General features: G+C 46.1%; 1 protein-coding gene across 2 annotated transcripts in view; it reads left to right on the forward strand.

Annotated features, from left to right (window-relative positions):
* FAF1 (Fas associated factor 1) overlaps positions 1 to 22,528 on the forward strand; it is a 420,864-nt gene that overhangs the window by 320,433 nt on the left and 77,903 nt on the right. For both annotated transcript variants that reach the window (XM_036754937.1, XM_036754938.1), the window contains exon 13: positions 7,980 to 8,134. In XM_036754937.1, coding sequence (XP_036610832.1) covers positions 7,980 to 8,134 — 155 coding nt within the window. The remainder of the gene's footprint in view (positions 1 to 7,979; positions 8,135 to 22,528) is intronic.

Raw genomic sequence — 22,528 nt, forward strand, 5'->3', positions numbered from 1 at the left:
CTCATGTAGTGCTAGGGATGGAGGGGTGAGGAGACAAGATGACTTGAGCAGAAATGCAGCGTCAGGAAGATGGAGGGAATGGTTCAGGGAATGGTTCAGGGAATGGTGAGTGGTCTGCATGGATTGAAGCTGGGAATTTATCTGGAGAGAACATTAGGTAATAAGAAAAATGTGGATTGGAGTCAGATTGTAGGGGACTTTCGTTGCATTCCAGTCTAGAGAGTTTGCACTGTATCATCATCATCATCATCATCTTCCCACCTAATGATAGCATGTACATTTAGCAGGGACCTCAGGAGCCTTTCGTTCAACCCCTAGACCAAAGGCATCCCCACTATAACACACTTGACAGGTGGTTGTCTGTCCTCTGCTTGAAGGCCTTCACCCTCCCCAGGGAGCTTCTTCCACTCTGGTTAGGCTGTCTTCCTTGACTTCCAGCCTCAACTGGCTGCTTTGCAGCTCCCCCCATGGCTCCTGGTTCTGCCCTTGGGAACCAACCAGAACAAATCTAACTCTTCCTCCCCATTCTAACCTTTCAGAAATTGAGACACTTATACCTTGGTGAGTTTCCTCTTCTTCAGAGTTTGGCTTGACTCGTCATCTCAGGTCTGCAAGTCTTGGTTTCTGCTGTAAGAAAAGCAAACATTGTGCTCTTCGTCCATGTTCTTGTCCATCCTGTGCTTGGGCCCAGCTCACAGAGAGGGGACCAGCTCCCTGGGGCTTTTGTCTAATATGAAGGGCTTAGACAACAGATCTCCTGCCAGTCAGTGATGAGTGGCCCTTAGGCAAGTTTCCCTTGTCATCCTCCTCCTGTTCGTGTTCTCTTCTGTTGTCTGTGGTTGGTTTGGTTGGAAGACAGTTTGTAGCAACTTGGCTTGCGATTTGGGAGGGAAAAGGTGAAGAGTCTCCTAATGCTTCGATACGGTTCGGGCTGGACCTGGGATTTTCTCCACACAAGTGCCTCTTGATAGAGGAAACTCCCTCCTCCAGTCCAGGCCAACACCTTCTCTTTTCCTTATAGGCTCACAATTGCCTGAGCCCCAGGAGGTTACCGCTTGGCCTGGGTCATACAGCCAGGATAGGTCAGAGGCAGGTTGAGAATCCAGGTGTTCCTGGCCCAAGGCTGGCTCTCCATCCACTACACTACACTGACTCTCAATAATTCGGGCTCTTTGAAAATGGAATGGGCTTCTTTATGAGGTAGTAAGACCCACAGCATTCTGGCAAAGTCTAAGCAAGTACTTATTATTCTTGCATTGAGTGAAGAATGGCTGTGGTGCTTGGTTTCTGGACATCTTTCAGACTCTTGGGTAAAAGGATACTGTTATTCTGGGGTGTCTAGTCCAGCTTTAGTGCAGGAATGTCCTTTGTAGCATTGCTGTCAGCCCGGCTTTAGTGTGCCCTGCAGTGTGTACCTGAGTTGATGTCACTAGCTGACTGTCCAGGTGACCTGTCAGCAGCAGCATCTTTATTCTCTGATTCTCAGCTCTCCCTGCTTGTGATTTGTAGGACACTGATGAGTTTTGAAGGACTCATTTCTTTTTGTGTCTTCCTTAGAGATTTCTTCCCTATGGCTGATTCTTGCCATTGTTTTGAGGTTAGCCTTTCACTGTGCCTAGTTTTCTTTAGAAAATGTAATGTCAGAGCTAGAAGGTGGTCCAAGATCCTATCATTCAATGTTTCATTTTACAGAGGTTCAGAGACTCTAGAGTGGGGCGAGCAGCAGAGCCAGGGCCTGGGCCCAGCTATTTACTCAGCTTCCCCTGGGACTTCCCAAGGGAATCTGGAAGAGTTTCCTTCAAAATCAAAACCATATTTGGAGAGACAGAGACAAAGAGACAGAGACAGACAGAGACACAGAGACAGACAGAGGGAGTGCTATTGTTGAAAGATTTCTGCCTTGCCCCAAGAAACTTGATCCACTGACCATATTCAGGTCCTGGGAAGCCTTTGACCCCTTACTGGGTCAGCAAACTGAATGTAAGAGAATGGTCAGAGAGGCTATTTTTGCCTTTCCTGAAAGAAAGAACCTGCTGCAGAGCCCTGTTGATTGTCAGTCCTCTGAGGGGAGACTGCCAAGCCTGACGCTCCCCATATGTCTGCCACCTTCCCCTTTCCTGCCACTGCCCCTAGTGTGCGTGCCTGGGCTGGGGGCAGAGCTTGCCAAAGGTGTGTCATATTATGTGCCTCCTCTCAGACATCTGCTTGTACTAGTGAGGCCTAATTAAAGTGGATATAAATCATTAAATGACAGACCTGGCGCGAGCTTAGAACACAGAATGTCCAACAATATCAGAGTGAGGAGGAGCCTTAGAATTGAGAATGTCAGCTGAGAGGCACCTTTGAACAGAGTATGTCAAAGCTGGGAGAGAGGTTAGAGGTTATTTACCTCAACCTCTTCTTAAAGAGGAAACGGAGTCACACAGAGAGAAAATTACTCACATCAAATTACTCAGCTGGCTGTTGTTAAAGATGCGGCTAGAAGCTAGACCCCCAATGCTTCTGCATGGTGCCACATGACTTCTCATTGTGGGCAGCTCTGGTCAGCAGAGCTGAGAAGGGAGAACTGTTAGAGCAGAAAATAAATAGTCAAAGGGTCGATGGGCATCTGTACTGATTGGGGGTGGGGCAGGGAGAGACTGGGCAAGTGGGAGAACATCCGGAACAGGGTAGCCAGGACCCCAAGGTCCTGGGAGCCCCAAACGTGCAAAGATCAACTGAGGGAACCAGGGATGTGTTGATTCAGGGAGTAGAGGGAATAGATTTGTTCTCCTTGGCTCCTGAGGGCAGAACCAGGAAGATTCAACTGATTCAGCTGCCCTTGGAAGCATCAGATCATGTGTTTGACACCTCTGTTCTAGAAGAAGTTAGGCCATAGACTTTCATCTCAGGCCTCAGAGATTGTGCCCTGCACAAAAAGGTTATTGGTAGGAAGCATAGAGTTGGGGGTGCTGGACAGATGAGAGGGAAAGGGACGTTCTCTTCACGTTCCCAAGTTGAAGGGAGGATTTGAAGCCGAGCCCATCAGCTCCAGATCCCTTGTCCTTTCTGGTCTCCATCTTCAGGAGCATCTCTGTGCTTCCTGCTCCCACAAGAAAAGAGGCGCACGCTGCAGAGTCCATGCCATGTTGACAGCCAACCTTTGTCCAGTAGAGAAAAGTCCTTGGAATCAGCAGCAGCTGTGCTTGGTGGCTGCCGGCATAGTGGGAAATTACCATCCTTAGAAATCATTTGAGCCTTGGATCGTTTGTTTTAAAATAATCTAATACAAGAATCATGGATGACCTCTCACCAAGGTTGTAATACAATCAAAAAAGAAGTGAGGAAGCTTGCACCACAAGTGCTCATTGAAAGCCTCCTTGGAGCCGTACAGCTTTCTCTATTTAAGTAATTCCTCCAGGTCTTTAAAGAGTCTTGATGCCTTTGCAGCTCAGAGCCAAGTTAGGTTGGTGTGTGCTGGGCATTTCTCATCTGCTGAAATAATTTTTTTTCCCAGTGATCTTTATGACCCCGGAGATTTGATACTCACCAAACATGGGAGGATTTTGAGAAAGGCAGCAGAGTTGGGTCCTCTGAGAATCCCCTCTGCATTGGCCCTTGTTCTCTTTACTTCCAGTCAGATCGCCTTGTGACACTGCCCCTAAGTTATGGGAGAGGTTCTTGGGCCTTGAAGGCCATTTCAGCGGCCCATGAGCTCTGAAAAGTATGGCCCAGCTGAGCAAGCTTCAAGTGTCCCAAGTGCCCAGACTCCAACCAAAAGGTTGTCACAGGTGATGGATCTTTTGGTCACAACTACTCATCAGTCAATTGACTGATAGATACTTATTAATAAAGCCTGGCTCCTGATGGTTGGAGAGACCAGCATCCACACTTGGAGAAATATGAGCCCCACCCCTGCCTCCAAAGGCAAGGATCCTGGACACATGTGGTCCCTAAGAGTTGGCTGGGAAGACTGAGCACCCCCTAGCTTCCAGCCCCAATTTGCTGACTCAAGACCAGTCACACAGATAGAAAAGAAGGCCTTTTTCCCACTTAAGCTGCTGTTGCTCCTTGTCTTGCTCAGGTGTTAGCTGATCACATTACCGTTCATGTTCATCCTTATTGCTGGCACAGCCCCCTGTTTGGGCCATCTGCCCCTGCTATGCAGAATGAGGTGCTTCTGCCTTCCCCAGAATAGGCCTCAGCCAGCCAGTGACCAAAGCCTTCCCATGACTGCTTAAAGCTTTCTGGAGCCTGACTGTGTGTATGCATGGTAGTAAGAATCAAAGCATGTTGTCTGCTCCTGCCCCTCCTTTCCCCTCCCAACACCATTAGGAGATATTTGAACCCAACAGATGTGAGCAAGCAGAACTCCTTTGACCCTCTCTCATTCCTGGCTCGATGCAGGCCCAGCATCTTTCCAGGATGCTTTCTTCAGGGCCCACTTTTGTACATTGAATTTGGAGTTGAAAACGGGCTTCACTGCAGTGTCCTTTGCTGGACTCTTCAGTTCACAGTGTCCTTGGAACTTACACAGTTGCTCCCGAGCCTTTCTCTCTGCGTTCCCAGTGAAAAGGGGGGCGAGCGAGCTGTGCCAGCCGCTTACCACAAAGCAGACCCGCCACAAAGGAAAGATTAAGGGTTTAGAGAGAGGTCAATGTGGGTTTTTTTCTAACTAAACACTTTCCTAAAGTTTCCTTGTGGAAAAATAATGAAGTCATCTCAGAGTTTTTAAAGAATTTTTATTTCTCTTTCACCGTCTGCATTCGCTTGTCTTCTCAGCATGGATGTTTAATCTTTCGGGGCTTTGTGAATTGGCCCAAATGAATAAGTGGGGAGCTGTCTCTCTAGGAGCGAGAGGCTTATTCTAAGGCCTTAATCACTGAGTAAACACATCTTTGCCCTCCCTCTCTTACAAGGGCTGGATAATAGTCGGGATTCTAGCACAGTAACCTGGATATTGCAGGGACCAGCGCTTTGAAATGCAGAGTGGCTGATCCTCCAAAACAGACAGTGCCTGATCTTCGCCTGCCTCTTTCTTCTTTTTAAATTAAATATCACCAAAGAGATGCTGTTTTATTACTTGATATTGTGCATCCGTGGCCTGGATTTTCAAGTTTAGTTTCAGTCAACATTGTTGGCTGCACTTAGGTGGAACTCAGCTTGTTGGGCTTATTAACGGCCTTGCCGGGCACATGTGTGTTTTGTTTTGAAGAGCATTTAAATTAAATCAGCATGATATCAGTGTAAATCACTAATTTCTTTCCCAAAGTCTAATGTTCTTTTGGGGTGTTCTTTGAAGAAGTGGGCATTTTAAAGATTTAACTAACCATGGACCGTGTTTGGCCAGAACGATGCTGATCTTTCAATGGAGAGCTGAGTGTTCCCAGTGATGCCTTAGATAGAGTTGCTGAGATGCATTCATGCAGAATCACCAGCCTGGTGGAGTGGAAACACTTCTGGGCTGGGCTGGGAATCCAGAGCCTGAGTCCCCATGGCAGCCTCCATGACCTTGGCAAATTACCTAGCTCCTCTAAGTCTCAGTTTCCTTATCTGGTCACACAAGATAGACCTCTAAGGTCCCTCCCACCTCTCACATTCCAGGTTTTACAATCACATGATGATTTCTTTTCTGTTGAACATCTGTGCATCTGAAGTTATCCTAACAAAAACACTGACAAATGCCATTTAAAAAAATACCCTCCTAGTTTTGCATATCTCTCTTAGAAGAAGCAATGTTCCGAATGTCATCTTCAGAAAATAATTTGAGCTTGCACTGCTGTTCGCAGTCTGTTTTGCCCTCAGATCATTAAATTATAGATCTAAAAGAGACCTTGGAACTGGGATTGTCAGAAATGGAAGAAACTTGAAAATCCAGAACATCAGAACTTGAAAATGTAGAATGGCAAAACCTGGAAAGGACCTGAGAATTAAGAATGTAGAATGTCAGAGGTGGAAATCTTAGAACATAGAATAGAAAATATTGGAGCCAAAGATAACCTTACAACATAGATATATAAAATATTATGGCTTGATGAGACCTTAGAAGATTAGGAAATAGACTCAGAGAATACTAGAGCAGAAGTGGATCTTACAGAACAATGCCAGATAAAGACATTGAGGCCCCAAGTAAGAAGGGAAGTGGTTGGCCTCAGGTCATAGAGCTCCATTGTAGCTCTTTGCTTCTCAATGGGCATCTTGTCTCCTTACCTCTCTGGTTATGTCTTTATGAGGATCCCCGTGGAGCCAGCCAATTGGAGCTACATTGGAGTGAGTTGAACATACCCAGCAGCCTCATAAACAGTTCTGGGACCTGGTCCCATCCTCCATCCCACCCTGAGGCTGTAGGGAACAGCAGCAGTCACTATGATAGCACAGATGTTGTACCTTCTAGGAGACAGGAAGTCAAAAGACTGTAGGCTTAGAGCTGGAAAGAACTTTGGGAATTATTTGATACAGCCTTCCCTTTTTACCCATAAGAGAGATGAGACCCAGAGAGAGGAAGTTCAGAATTTGAACCAAAGGCTCCCATTTATAAGATGGTGACACTTTCCTATACAACAAACAGCCTTCACAGGAGTCATAGCTCTCCACTATTTCCTCAGCCTGGCCTATTCCAGAGGAACAAGTGCATCGCAGAGAGCCCTAAAAAGGGATTTAGGAGACCAGACATTCAGTGTGTGACCTTGAGCCTCGGTCTCTCTGGCTTTAGGGAAAGGCTTTGCCCAGGATTGCTGCTGCTCATCTTGCCTTTTCCATCCTTCCTTACCATGGTGACCGGAGCTGTTTCATATTCTACAGAATGCCAAAAGGAAGACCTAGAACTTGCTTGACTGTTTCCTTCATTCCATCCTCATGGAACAGTTTTAGACTAATTGGGCTGTGTGTGTGTCTCTGCACCTTAAAGCAGAGACCATCCCTGCTCTCCCAAGGCCCAATCACTCCTCCAGTGGTGCCAAGGAGGCAGGGGAGGGAGCCTGACAGAGAGGCTGGTTTTTCCCACCCTACCTCTGGCACCTCTAGCAGCTGGACCATCAGCAAATTACTCCAGCCCTCTCGGAGATTTATTTTTCTAGTGGGTAAAATGGGGATAATAATGCTTAGTAAACTGGAGAGACTTGTTGTTTTAACAAGAAATGAGCTGTTGCAGGTCCTCTCGGGTTTTTTTTTAACCTTACCATTTGCAAATGCTTTCATATAGGATCCTCTGTCACATGCGTAGAAGCATGTGATGAAAACCAAGGTTTCTATTTCAGTTTCCCCCTTGAGCTTGTGGTGTTTGGTCATGCCAGGATCCCAGATCTGGGTGAAACTGTGAAGAACTGCCCTTTACACAAGTCACATCATTGGCATAAGAGAGAAATATTTTTCATATGAGAAAATCCATTGGACATTTTCTTAAATATAATCTCTGCAGAATTCAGTGTGGACTCTGTGTTTCCTTATCATCTTTTCAGTGAATGCATATAATTGGGGGGCTTTAAGGGATCTCAAATCACCTCTGGAAAGAAAACCAGAAGAAAATGTCATTTCAGAGCCTCTCCTCCGATATTAGAAAGGGAATGTTGACTATTCAGATTAAAAATATATAAAAATATTTAAAAGGATTTTTGGTTATCAGACCTCAGTGAGTTTTTCTTTTCTGTGAATAGCCGAACAATTCAAAATTAATGTATCTGTACAAATTGAAAATGTGCATTTGATATGAAGACTGGCACATGCCTTTTATTCAAAGGAAAGTGAATAATTCCGTTGCAGTTTGCACTTGAGAGAGCCTAGCACGTATGAACAGAGATCCAGAAGGGGGGCACCGTGCAGAGGGTAGGGGCACCTCCGCACCCCTGCCTCTGAAGCCTCAGGAAGGGAAGCAGACTGCTGGGGCAACACCAAGAGTAAGGCGGGTGGGGAGCAGGCTGTTTTACCCCCACTCACCATTGTCAAACTAGAGAAGAATCTTGCTGGAGGCCTGCGGACTAACCGGCTTTGTCTCTTCTTTGCAGAGAAAGCTCCTGGCTATCTACCTCCATCATGATGAAAGTGTTTTAACCAACGTCTTCTGCTCACAAATGCTCTGTGCTGAATCCATTGTCTCTTATCTGAGTCAGAATTTCATAACCTGGGCATGGGATATGACAAAAGAAGCTAACAGAGCAAGGTAATTGATCCATTTCCCAAGGTCACCCCCTTCCCCTGCCCCCACCCCCAAAGGGGCCATCATCCGGCAAAGGGCTTACAGGCTGAGTAAGGACAGAACTCTGGAACCCGCCTCCTCAGGCCTCCGTTAGCCCATTGCCTTAGAAAGATGATAGTAAGAACCATGTTTCAGTGTTTGGCCATAGGCAAGATTGATTCCCTTAAGTTTAAGAATCCCAAACATGCACGCACACACACACGTACAGACACATGCACACACATGTTCTCTCTCCCTCCCCCCCTTCCTTCTGTCTCCCTCTCCGTCTCTCACACGCACCCCAGCTTTTCTAGCCTCTCTTAAAAGCAATGACCATCATTACTGTGCGTTTTCTCAGGCCCTGCGAGTCTGTCTCAGTAATGATTTCAGGTTCAGCCAACATTTTAGTGTCACACACGGTGCTAATGGTGAGTTTACTTTTAATAACTTCAGGGGAGAAGGAAGAGCGCCGGCCGGGAGGGTCGGAATGGCTTAACTCTACCATACCCTAATTGATGTAATCGCCTTATTGCACACATTCTTTTGCGCCCAGCCAGCAATGCATCCATATTCTCAATAGGGGGAAAAATCCCCTCCTTCACTGCAGGGAGAAGTTTACTTAGTTTGTTCATCGCAATATCTCTGAGTGAGGAATAATTCTGCAAGTCAGGCCTGTTTGAGTTTCTTAGTAGAGAGAGAGTCTGGAGTGTCTAATTACACATGTGGCTCCTGCACACCCTGCGATGCTACTTTGGGTGTGTTAACACAGTCCTAATCGCAAGCTGCTGGCCTGTGAACAAGAGATGAAGTGAATTCACTTCAGGGCCTGGCAACAGGCAGAACAGTTAGAAGTCATCTGACTGGTCCTTTTAGCTTGGTGAGACTCCCCGAATTGGGGCGGGAGGGACATGCACAGAAATGATTCTTGCTCTCTACGCTGCTGAGGTGCAAGAACCGTCGTTCTTCTTCCCGCATGCATTCATTCTTTCACCAGGCAGCCAGGAGCGGGAGCTGGCTCCCTTCGCCCTGCTTTGGAAATGCTCCCTGTGCTCCGCAGAGCAAGGCCCTTCAGCACCTGTATTTGTTTAAATGAAATCGGGTGATTATTCACACTCAGTTAAAGGTGATGAAAAGCAGTGCCCAAAACAGATAAAAAAAAATGCGGCATCAGAAGCCTTTCATGAGGCCAGTCGGAGCCTGGAGCCTGAAGCCTGGGCTAACCCTTTGGGTACCGCCATTCAGTGGCAGCGAGGAAGCTCCTCCTTTCTTGTTAGCCCCCAGCTCGGTGGAGAAGGAAACACTATTTCTAAACCATCTGTAGTGGCGAAGTTCAGCCGGCTACCTGCTGTTATTTTGTTCCCGTCCCCATTTAATTCCCTCGCCCCTTTTATTTTACAATGACAAAAAATTGCAGTGTCGATTCTTTTGAAAAACAGTGTTGGAGGGTTTTTTTTCTGACTGACAATCAACAGCCATGTAATTGCTTTGTTATGTTTCCCTCAAGAAGTCTGTGAAGTGGTACAACTTTGATACACTGGTAATCGGAGTGTGCAGGTTACACAGATACCTGCGGTGACCAAAGCGACAGAAGCTGCTGATTAGACGGAGCCCGGACAGCTGTGTCCTGTTAACTCCTTATGACACTTTGTAAAACACCAAATAAAGGCCTGTGGAAGGCTCTATAGCGATTTCTCAATGAGGCCCAGGACTGATTGTGAAGTACGCTGGGGGTGGGGGATGACGGACCAAGTAAGAGCAAGGACTCTCGGACATTTGAAAAGAAAAAGCCATTTAGGAAGAAAGCCAAAGCAGAGGTGAGGTGGGGAGAGGTGCCCCCACCCCAGCCCTGCCCGGGAATTTTGTAAGCCTTTGGTAGCCGTGTTTGTAATCGAACTCCCTGTCTTTGGGTATGAAGTCAGCACTAGTTTTAAAAAGATAGAGAATGTCTGATTCTCTGGAAAATGTTGCAGAAATCAAATGTTCTCCTTGCCCTCTTCTCCGCTCCCACACCTACTCCTCCATAAAAGTTCACCATGTGCAGCTAAGGCCCAACAAGAGGAGAGGACTTTTTCTTTTCATGAGAACACAAAGTGATTTTGTGGAAATGCTCCCTCTTGGATGGCAATCAGCATGGATCTGCCACAGTTGTCTAAGAAGCTAAGAGACTAGTGAATTTAAATAATTTATTGTAGACGGAGGGCTCTACTTCCCTGGAGTTTTCTCAGCACCTGGGTCAGAGGTGATTCTCCAGAGTTGAGGTGTCTAATTATATCTGTCCTGCCTGGGCTTCTTCATCTTTACGCACAAAGCTGCCTGAAGCTACTGACAGCCCTGGAAACGGATTACATCAGCCTTCCTGCTACTTGTAGCTCTCAAGAGCAAATCTTCTGACCCTCCTTCTCAAGTTGATGAAGGAGCTCTCAGCTCTGAGACCTACGTTCTTGTCTTAGCTCAACCACAGTCTTCCTCTGGCCTTTGGCAGCTCACAACCCTCTCTGAACCTCTCTTTTCTCATTTCTCAAATGAGGATTGTAAGAGCTGGCATCAGAAGGGCCAAACTCCGCATTTTCCAAGAGAAGAAACAAGATTCAAGAAGTTAAGTAATTTGCCTAAAGCACAAAATGGAAGGGATGGGTCTTCTGGTGCCAAATCTACTTCTTCCCAGTGCACAAGGCTGGAGTGCCTGCCCTGTGTACCTCTGAGGCTTGTTAGGAGAAGCTTACATGATAACGAGGAGCAGAGGCTTTGAAAGCAGTCGATCGCCATGTGTGTTTGAGGTATTTTTTGTTACTGTTATTATTTTTCATCAAGTTGTGCCAATCTCATCAACCCTGGATTTCAGGAGAGCTCTAACAAGACACAGTCACACGACAAGACACATTCTCAGTTGTTGCAAGGATCTTGCTAGACTTTCCACTGTCAACAGTGTTCTCTTTACGGACAATGAGAAGTAATGGAAATAAGTTGTTGGTGAGTGACATGTCCAGTGCTATCTGTAAATCACAAGGGACAGGACTCATAGGGTGCTGTAGACTAGAATGTCATACTGGAAAGGAGCTTAGAACCCAGAACGTGGAATGTCTGAACTAGGGGAGAACCTTAGAACATAGGATAGAGAGCTTCAGTGTGGTGCAGGGCTTAGCAACCCCTCTTTCCCCCTCATTTTAAAGAGAGGGAAACTGAGGCCCGGGCATATCCACATTCCAATAGTTTACTTTTGCTCAAGGAATACTCTGACTAAGCTTCTAACCAGGAGCATCCCAAAAAGCACTTAGCTTGCCCCTGACCCATACCCGTGTAGAAGCGATGGGGGAGCATCAGCTTTTACAAATGAAGGTACATGAGTCCAAATCATCAATCTGCCAAAAACCAGAGCAGTGACCAAAGCCACTGATTTCTGTTTGCTGCCCCTTGTATACCACACCTTCACGGTGGATGGATTGTCTTTTCTCCCTTCTCAATGTCAGTTGTTCTCTCCTGAGAACTTGTGCTGAGTTAAGACTGAGGGCACCCTGTTTTCCCAGCCCTCCCACTGACCGTGTTGGTGAGTGTGTAAAGTAGGGGAGAGCTGTGGCCGTCGTGGAATCTGAGTGGCCTGGAATTACAGAGCTGGGCCTCCCTCCTAGGACATGGACTAACAATGACTCTGCACATGCTCCATAGCACCAATGACTGCCTGCAGCTCTGGGCAGCCCCCAGCCAGGAGTCAGAGCCAAGGCAGCCACCTCTAGGGAATATCAGGCACTCCACTCGAGAGCCTTGGTTTCCCCCTTTGCAAAACAGAGCTAACACTGCAGTCTTTGCTAACTCCCTGGTGGGCTCCTGGGGAAATGGTCACTGCCCAGGGAAAGTCCTAGGCTAGAGCATTCAGACAGAGCAGTGAGCAGGACGTGGAAGAGAAGTAGACTTAATAGGGAATGATTAAAACTACAGCTCTCATTCTTTCTTTACAGCTCTGGGAGGTATATTACACAAGTATGATTGTGCCCATTTCACAGAGGAGGAAGCTGAGACCCAGAGGAAGCACTGCCAAGGTTGTCACACAGCTAGTGAACCAAACTCTTGAGCCCCTGACCGTCCACTCCAAAGCCAGCACTCCTTCCCTTCTTCTTGGATCCTCCTCGTTAAAGCTATTTTTTTACTTTAGATATTTTCACATTCACTTTTCTGAGCGTTTCCAGGATGTCCCAAATGCATGAGCTTAAGTCTGTGCTGGTTTGAACCTACAGCTTTTAAAGTGCTTGCCCCGAGTGTCTGCTGTACGGTCAGTGTTGGGAGGCCGACCAAGGCAGAGAATGGGAAAGGGACAGAGCAGTGGCCAGGAAAGCCTGGGGAGTAACGCCCTCCCCCCCCCCACCCCCCGGCTGCCAAGCTGACCATAACTCTGTAGGGACTCAGCAGGTGCCAGGACTGAGGACAGAGAGCCCAACTCAGGGACATGTGTGGCCTGCTTGGACCCCTGCAGTGTCCAGAGGATGCTCAGCAGACATCTTGCTCACTGGGTTAAACTCTCCATTACTGGAGGGGATCCTTGGAGACGGATCCTCAGGCCCATTGCTATAGGAGTTCAGCCAACATGTCCAAGCTGATCGAATTCCTCATAATAACCTCGAGAGGGCCTAGTGCAAATATGATTGTACCTAGCCAATGCGTTTAACCTCTCTTGCCTTGCCACAGTTTCTTCCTGTATAAAGTAGAGTTAATGATAGTGCCTACCTCAGGGAGTTACTGTGAGGGTCAAATGAGATAACGTAGGTCAAGTACTTTGTAAACTTGAAAGCCCCAGCAGAACCCCAGATCAGAGGCTTTGAGGCAGTAAGGTACAGTGGGGGACGCTCTGGATTTTAAAGTCTGGGGACCAGACGCAAATCTACCCCAGCTGCCCCCACTGCCTGTGTGACCCCGAGCAGGGCCTTCCCCTCCCTGTGCCTGTCTCCCAGCTCTAGGGCTGCTCCCTTATGATTTGGCTAGTTGCTAGCTAGATGTCCTTGGGGAAGTCATTTCACTTTAGGATCAATAGACTCATCTGCCTAGAGCTGGGAGCACCATCAGAGGCCCCCTTGTTGTATAGAGGAGGAAACTGAGGCCTGGGTTGGGGGGAGGCTCCGGCCCAGGGTCACACAGATTTAAAAGTTCTACGTGCTTCGGGCTTTAAGACCCTGGTGTGTGTACCTTATGGGCTAGGCAGCAGAGGTATCATGACTCCCATTTCACAGTTGGGTAAACAGTGTCTGAATTGGGATTAGAATTCAGGTCTCCTGACTCAAAGCCCAGGATTCTTTCTTTTATACTTGACTGCCTCTGTAGCTTTAGCATCCTTTGATCTAGAATCACTTTCATAATAGTAATAATGATAATAGATCACAGAATTTGGTTAAAAGATGCCCCAGCAGGCATAGACTCTGACCCAGTCATCTGGCTGATGCCCACTTTCACTTAGCAGACAAGGGGTTGTCCAGGCCTAAAGGGCTCTGGCAAGGGGGACCAGTGCCCCTGGGGGCAGGCTCTCCCCTGGTGGGACTGCTCTTGGGGTCAGGATGCTTTTCCTAACACCAAGCCTGATTTTCCCCTTGTGACCAGGCATAACAAGACCAGTTTCTCTTTGGCATGACAACCTTTCAAAGACACGAAGATGCCATCGTGTTCCCGAGCCTTCTCTTCTCCAAACCAGACATCCCCAGTTCTTCCAGCCAGTAGGAAGCCAATAGGCAGCTAGAATCCTGGGCCTGGAGTCAGAGTTGGGGTCTGAACCCTGCCTCTGGAGCTGATAATTAATCATTGTAACCATCTGGCAGGGTCAGAGCACTTTAAGATTTATGCCATGCTTTACAAACATTCTCTCCTTGGTCTTCACGACAACCCTGTGAGGTAGATTATCCCATCTTATAGCTGAGGAAACTGAGGCAGATGGTGGTTGTCCAGGGTTACAGAGCAAGTGTTGTTCGAGGCTGCATTTGAACTCGGGGCCTCCTGATTCTGTGTTCAGCACTCCGTGCACTGTGGCAGCAGCTAGCTGCATGCTTCCCATCAGTGTGACTAACCTCTCCGGACCTTAGGGTGGGACAGAATGGCCTCCAGAGCTAGACTGAGCCTCGTCTAGGCACCATGCGTGTGATTCTGAGATAGGGTTTCCAGGCCCCTCTGGCTTGCGTTGGGGTCTCTGCCTAGTGATGACAGTGATCGGAATGATAGCCCTGTGCCCAGCACTATGCCAAGCTTTGGGAATACAAATGCTGGCCAAAAAAAGGGGGCTTTCCTTGACTTGCTCAAGATTATGTAGTCAGTACATGGAGAGAACTTGGGTATATTTCATCTTTGATTTCTAGTTCTGCATCCTATGATTTAGGACTAGATGGGACCCTGGAGATAATCTAACCTGTGCCCTTAATGGGAGACTAAGGCCCAGACAGGGGAAGTGGGGGCAAGGAGCAGAGCCAGGATCTGAACCTGGGGCCTTTGCTGCCACATCCCACCACTTCAAGGAGTGCCATCAGTGGGGCGCTTCTCATCATCCAATGTATATTATAAATCCCTGCACAGTCAGCACAAGGGCTTCCTTTCCCAGGCTGCCTGTCTACACTAATCTCATAGCTTTTGAACTTCAAGCCTTGGGTGCAGGATTTCAGGGAAGGGCCCGCTTCCTCTGCTGAGCTGACAGGTGCCTGATCACCGGCACCTCTAAGGGGTCTTTTTCCACATTATTGAATCTTTGGCCAGAGTTAATTGACTTAAGCCCTTATTGTCAGCAGGATCCCTTCACCTGCATCCTCCCTCTCTGTAATTAGCCATATTCAGAAGGACTGACCCTTGGACTAACCCCCTCAGTGGTGCTGGCCCTCCCCCTGACCCAGCAGATGTACCTCAGGGTTGGGGTCTGTGCTCCATGAGGCTTCATGAGTATTCCTCTGCAGCTGTGAGCCTCCCCTTCCTTCTGTCCCTGCCCCGGAGCTTAGGGAACACATTTATGTGCCACTTCAGGATTCACGTAGTGTTTCCTCACAGCAGCACCTCAGGTCATGTGCACATTGTGGTCCCCATTTTATTTTAGAGAACACCTGGGCTCGTAGAGCCTCAGAGGACCTGTACTTGAAGCCCTGCTCCACTTGTATCTTGGGTCTTTGAGGCTTCTTTTTTCTCGTCCATAAAATGGGAACCTTGGACCAGATAAAGCCTGATGGGCATCGTGTCCCCCTCAAGATCTGAAGTGCCCACAACATGACCCAAGTGTTGGTTCAGAGAGGAGAGAAATTTGCCCATGATCCAACAACCAGGAAATGAAACCAGATCCCTTGGATGGAAATTCAGTGTTCAAATAGGTTATGTTGCCTCCTGCTTATCAGCCCACCAGAAAGGCTGTCTTTTGCATACAGGGAGTACTAAGTTTTTCTGGGATCCTCCCCAGTAGTTGTAGAAAGAATTTGCCTCTAATATTCTCTCCCCTCACCTTTCTTTCCTCTTCCTTTTTTTCTTTCTTTCCCTCCCTCCCACCCTTCCTTCCTTCCTTTCTCTTTCCTTCCACATTTTCCTTCCTGTACTTTTCAAGGAAAAGTCTCACATGGCAGCCTAACCATCCTGAACTGAGTCAGATTAATGCTCTGAAAAATCCAAGTTCTAAACCACAGGCGAATTTGTCATTTTCTCCCCTAGTTTGTCTTGCGGAGGAGGAGGAGAGAAGGTGAGGAGGAACCCCTCCTGTTCCATGATTACATCCTACCTACTCATTTTCTCCTGCTCTCCTCTGCTTTTGATTTCAGTGGCGGCCTTAACAGAATGTCAAGATCAATTTGCAGCCCGGTTTAACTCAAGGCTTGTTTCTGCCAGCAGCAATTGTCCCTACAAACAATGCCGGGTGTTCTTGTAACTTCAGAAGCCTTTAGAAGGACCATGGCAAGGGCGGCATCTAATGACTTTATTAGTGTAGGGTTTCCAAATGGGCTCTGTAATTGTTCACAGCTCTTTGTCAGCTCATCATAATTACTGCACAGCATTGTTCCGGGGGCACCTCTGAATAGCTTCCTAATAGCCCTGAGAGGAGGGAAGGGGGCAAAGGAGGAAAGGTGGTTGTCTCTTTCGATTTCAAACAAGCATGTCTGTATATAGATGATGGCTAAACTGTTGACAATATTTCAGTCACTTGCTTTAAAACAGAAAATTAATCTTCTAAAAATACCTGCCAGGAGATGATTTCCCATAGCCCATTTAAAGGAGCTTCCCAAATGGCTACATCATGTGATTTGGGTTAAAACCATAACTGCTTGGTGGAAAAGGTCACTGTGTTTCAGTGGGAACATTGGTGCAGAAAGAGTGGTTTTTCCTCTGCTAATCTGATTACTGCTATTCAGGAAGAACACATTTGAATCAGATACAGTTGTCAAGACTAGCCTTTGATGAGAACAGAGGGAAAACTCAGCATGGTTGCTGACACGTCTCTTATGGAACAACTTTGTCAGCTCAAGGACCTGGTTGTTGCCTCTCATCTCTCTACCAGGCCAGGATTCAAACCTGCTGGCTCTCATGTTTCTTCCTTTGGCATTCAGTTTGGCTTGACTGTGCCCTAAATCCTTGCATCACTGGCTCCCTTGCCTTTTAACGACTCATCCCTTCCCAAATCCCAGCCCTAAATTTCCACCATTATCTGCCTTTTGTCCTCCTGCTCATGGTGCTGAAACGAGGTCGTGCTACTGTGCTGCCCAGGTCCACCACGGATTGCTATGTTCCAGCCTCACCTGAGCATTGGCTGCCACATGCCAAGCTCATCACTTGTCCCTGATGGATGTTCTGGCTTAGCTGCTCCAAAGCTCTTCTCTCCTTAAGCCACCTTTGTTACTACCTCTCCCTTCCCCTCAGTGAAGACCTTGACCTCCCTGAAAAAAGAATTGAGGCCATCAGTCCAAAACTCCCTCTCTTCCCTACCTGGTCCCATACTGCAGATCACCTCAGCGTCATCTACCATCTTCATTGCCTTTGCTCTTCTCAGAGGATGAGGTGGTGCTTCTCATTTGTGATGCCTGCCAGTCCGTCTGCTGGGGCCTTTGATCCCCAAGGAGACAGTCCCTTCAGACATACCCAGATCTCCTTCATCTTTGGCCCTGCCATGCCCTTAAACTGTTATTCTGGGTCTCCTCTTCCTCTCACAACCAAAGCCCTAGGAAAAGCTCTGCACTCATTGCCATCACTGTCTCACCTCACACTCAGTTTTCTGCCTTTTACAATCTGACTTCTGCCTCTACCACTAAACAAAATCTCTTTTCTCCATGCTCACCCATGATCTCTTTGTTGCTTAATCTAAATTACTTTTTCTCAGACGTCATCCTCCTGACCTCTGCAACTTTTAATATAGTTGACTACCTCGTCATTCAGCCAATCAGAAAGCAGTTACTAAACTCCTACTATGTGTCAGTGCAAAGAAACAATTTCTACATGCAATAAGCCTACATTCTAATGGGACAAGTACATATAGAAACATATACAGCATCAATATAAAGTGGATAAATACAAAGCTTGGGTGGGAGGATGCTAGAAGTTGGAGGGGAAATGAGAGATCAGGAAGAGCTTCCTGTAGAGCAGAGGTGTCAGACACACAACCCGTGTGCCAAATGCAACCCACAACACTCCCAAGTGTGACCAAATCATATCAAAATGTAATTGGGAAATGTTTAGTGAAATAAAGAAAAATGCAATAAAATATCATTTAAAATAAACATCACATTTTAAAACCAAGCCAATATGCAGCCCACAGAGATCCTTCTATCTAGTTTACAGGCTTCTGTTTCTATTTGAGTTTTACTCCACTGATGTAGAAAATGGTGCCTGAGTTGTATCTGAAAGGATGGAGGGGTGCTTTTTGACTTAGAGGTTAAGGAGGGAAGGAGTACATTCCAGGTAGAGAGAGTAGTCTCTTTGGGGTTTTGTGACACAGCTCTGTTGTGGATCTCTGCCTCTTGGAAGATCTGTGCGACTGCTTGGTGCTCTGTTTTTCAGGAGCCATCAATCACTTATATGTGGGTGTATCCAAGGGCTTTGTTTTGGTCCCTCTCTTTTCTCTCTATACTCTCCCATGGGGATCACCTTATCTCTCCTGGATTCAACTCTTAGCTCTACACTAACTATAAAATCTACATATCTAGCTCTGATCTCTCTGTCCCTCTCTCTCTGTCTCTCTATCTCTCTGTCTGTCTCTCTCTGTCTCTCTATCTCTCTGTCTGTCTCTCTGTCTCTGTCTGTCTCTCTGTCTCAGTCTGTCTCTCTCTCTGTCTCTCTGTCTCTTTGTCTCTCTGTCGCTCTCTCTCTCTCTCTCTCTCTCTCTCTCTCTCTCTCTCTCTCTCTCTCTTCCTAAATAGAACTTTTTTTCCCAGTAAACCCACCTTGTATCGCCTTTTCTCACTTCTGCTTTTCTAATACATCTTCCACAAAGCTCACAAGTTAATATTCCTGAAGCTCCCATAACACTGACCATTACACCCCCTGTTCAAGAAGCTACAGTGACTCCTCATTGTCTTTAGAATCATATACAAACTTCTGTCTTTGGCATTTTAAGCCCTTAACAATTTTTGCCTTCTCACACAACACCTTTGCAAAGATTATCCTTCATACCTTTCTGCAGCGCTTTTCCTCTTGACCAGTGCCTCTTAGAACAATTAGCTAGGACCACCTCCTTCAGGAGACCCCTCTTGATTACCCTCATTTATTACTGTCTACTGCCACACACCCCCAAAAGTCATTGTGTATTTATTTTTTATATATCCTGTATCCATTTACCTGGGAGCACATTTATCCCTCCAGTAGAATATATAAGCTTCTTGAGGGCAGGTACTGTCTCCCTTTTGTATTTGTATCCCCAGGTCCTACCATAGTATCTGGTACATGGGAAGTACTTAGGTAAAAAAAAAAAATTTAATTTTTTAAATTTTTTAAATTAATTTATCAACACTCAGTTGCACAAACTTTTGAGTTCCAAATTTTCTCCCCTTCCCTCCCCTCTCCTCTCCCCACACAGCATGCAATCTGATTTCTACATATACATTCACATTAAACATATTTTCACATTAGTCATGTTGCAAAGAAGAATTCTAACCAATGGGAGGAACCACAAGAAGAAGAAATAAAAGAAAACAAAACAAAGAGAGAGCAAATAGTCTGCTTCAATCTGCTTTCAGATTCAGTAATTCTTCTCTGGATGTGGGTGGCATTTTCCATCATGAGCCTTTTGGAGTTGTCTTATATCCTTGCATTGCTGAGAAGAGCCAAGTCTATTAGAGTTAGTCATTGCACGATGTGGCTGTAACTGTGTACAGTGTTCTCCTGGTTTTGCTCCCCTCACTCACTATTAGTTCATATAAGTTAACATTTTTTTGAGGCAGTTGGGGTTAAGTGTTTGACCAGGGTCACACAGCTAGTAAGTGTCTAAGGCCGGATTTGAACTCGGGTCCTCTTGACTCCAAGGCTTTATCCACTGCACCACAGAGCTGCCACAATCAGTGTTTTTGACTGATGGTTTGATTCAGTTCACTTAATCATTCAAAAATGGGGTGACATTCTCTCAAACTTAGACTTGGAAAGGATCTTGTAGCTACACTGCTATTTAGTGTAATTAATCTCTCCATTTCCACGTCCAGGCCTTTCCTTAGTGGAAAATGCTGCAGCATTCTTAGTGCCCTCTCAGGTCCTGCTGCCTGATCCAAATAAACCTACAGCTCTCAGGTTTTCCAGTGGCCTATCCCAGGCAGGGCTGCTCTTCCCCCTTTGCCCTCTCCAGGCATGAGATCAGAGTTGCAGTCTGCCCTGCATCAATACCCTCCAGGCCCTGGCACCATCCTCTCACCTGCTGATGAAGAGGATCCTGCAGCCTTGCCCTTTGCCCCTCTGTGTCCCTAGGCCTTCTTCCTGTCATACAGTTGACCTTTGTTTTGCATGTCATCTCCCCAAACTAGAATGGGAGCTCCCTGAGAGCTAGGACTCTCTTGCTTCCTTCTCTCGATATTCCTAGCTATCAGCACAGTGCTTATGGAATGTTTCTGATTTACATATAAAGAATGATTCCATAAGCAAATTAAGAGACCTTGGAGTAGTTTATCTGTCAGATTTATGGGTAAGGGAAGAATTTAGGACCAAAGAAGATAAAGCATAATTTTGATTATATAAAATTTAAAAGATTTTGCACAAACAAAACCAGTGCAATAAAGATTAGAAGGAAAGCAGAAAGCTGGGGAGAAAATTTGCAATAAATATCTCTGGTAATTTTAAAAATTAAAAAATAAAGAAATGTGAGGAACTTCATACAAAAAAATGTTTCATTCACAAAGTATTAAGCTTGCATTTCTGAAGCTCTTTGTGTCTATAAACAACAAGTATTAATTACTGCTCCTATTTTTATGGAGAAGGAAACCAAAGCAGAGAATGTAAGTTCTGTCCCCAGGATGACACTACTTGATAAGTGGCAAACATGTGATTGCCCTAGTTAGGAGGAGTTGGAGCTTTGAATTAAGGCTTTTGACTCCAGGTCACAGGTATTGTCCTGAATTATACTTCCTCCCTTCCTAGAAGAGAAGTAAATGACCCTCAGCAAGTGACTCACCTGAACCTCTCTCAGCTCATCTTTTCCAAGAGAGATACAACTGCTTGCATTACTTCCCTCCTTCCACAGTTCCAAGGAAAGTGCTTCCATGACTGTACATCCTCCCCCCTCCTCATCCTTTGTGATTTTCATCCATGTCTTTTCTTCACCCATCCAGCTCTCCTGAAGTTCCTGGAGGAGCTCATATCTCATACCAAAACAGTAATCAGACAGCCTTACATGTTGTCCCCTCCCTGTCTTTCCCCACCCCAGTCCATCTCCTTTTCCAGTTAATATGCCCTCAATTATGCCATGTACACACATTAAATGGATGGATTGATTTACCTTCTTCACTTGGGGAATGGGACATTCTAGGCTTGAGTAAATTTGGTAAAATATAAGATCTGCCCTTATTTCTGGTTCTTCTCCTTTGTGCTTTAAATTGAAAATATACAATGCAATTCTGGTTTCCTTCCCCCATAATGATGATCACCATTAATGTCATGTTTAGAGATTATGGCTTTCTCCATCACAGCACAGTGGAAGCTGGACTTGTAGCAAAGAGTCATTCTCCTTTTTCCTTGAGGGAAAATAATCACTCAAAATTTGTGATGACGGTGGTGAAGAATGATTTATATAGCCTATCATAGCGTGTTGTCCTCCTTGTCCCTGTTATATTCCTGCTCAGCCTTGAAAATTAAGATCAGATGCCGCTTGTACCAGGAAGCCTTCCTCTATTGATGACTGCTTCCCCTTTCCCAGCTCACTCCGCCCAGAACTTCCAACAGCACTTGGCTTGGGGTCTGTCTGCTGTCCTCAGCATGGCTCACCCCACTTCATGGTTATCCCTCTATCCTCCCTCCAGAATAGTAATTCTGAGCACAGCAGTGCTTACTATTTGTAGATTGAATGGATGTAATAAAATAAATTGTAAAACTAAACTGATTTGGAAAATTTAACATTTCAAATTGCTTTGGAATTGATTTCTGAAAGCACCAAGCCAGTGTGGCTTTTTCTCATCATTGTCATCATCATTGGTGTCCTGTTCAGTTAGGATATCCCATCCCTTGTGCAGTGGATGCTGACCAGAGACTGTGTGAGATACACTCTGTCCACTGGTGTGAAAGCAGCATGTTCTCGTTTTGTCCTGGTCCTAGGAAATGAACTTCTAGCTGTCTTTTATATTTTTCATTTCAACATTCACAAAATGTTCAGATCAGGGTTAAGGCAGGCTTCAAATATTTTAGTTGGAGGGAGGGAAGGAGAAAAAATAGACTACAATCTTCTAGCCTTGCTAGCCATATATCTATCTCCCCTTGATGCGGTCAAGGGAAATTTGGTCTAGAAGCTTCTATTCCTGGAGCAGGACTTAACCCAGAATAGCTCTGATACTTCTCATGGATCTCCTGAAATGTCTGGATACCATCAGTGGAATTGTGGGCCCTTGCTTTGAAACCTGACTTTTAGCTGCTTCCTACAGTGCCATTCCACAATTGAAAGAACTGGGGATATTTACTTATCCTGGAAAATCAAGAGTAAGTGAGGATGTGAGAACTATATCTAAAGGGTCATCCCATGGAAGCAGGTTTAACCGCGTTCTTCTTGGCCCCAGAAGGCACAGGTAGAAAGATTCCGGTGACTTGCTGTAGGGAAAATTAATTAATGCTTCAAGCCAATGAAAAGTAGAACGGGCTGCTCCAGAAGATCACTGAGTTCCCCATCACTCAGTAAAGCAAGATGAAAACTTGATGGGGACCTGGTAGAAAGGAGAAGGTATAGCTGGTCTCGATGGCCTCCAAGGTCCCTAAAAACTGCTTCTGTGAACG

This window comes from Trichosurus vulpecula, chromosome 4 (assembly GCF_011100635.1).
Source record: "Trichosurus vulpecula isolate mTriVul1 chromosome 4, mTriVul1.pri, whole genome shotgun sequence".
Lineage (NCBI taxonomy): Eukaryota > Metazoa > Chordata > Mammalia > Diprotodontia > Phalangeridae > Trichosurus > Trichosurus vulpecula.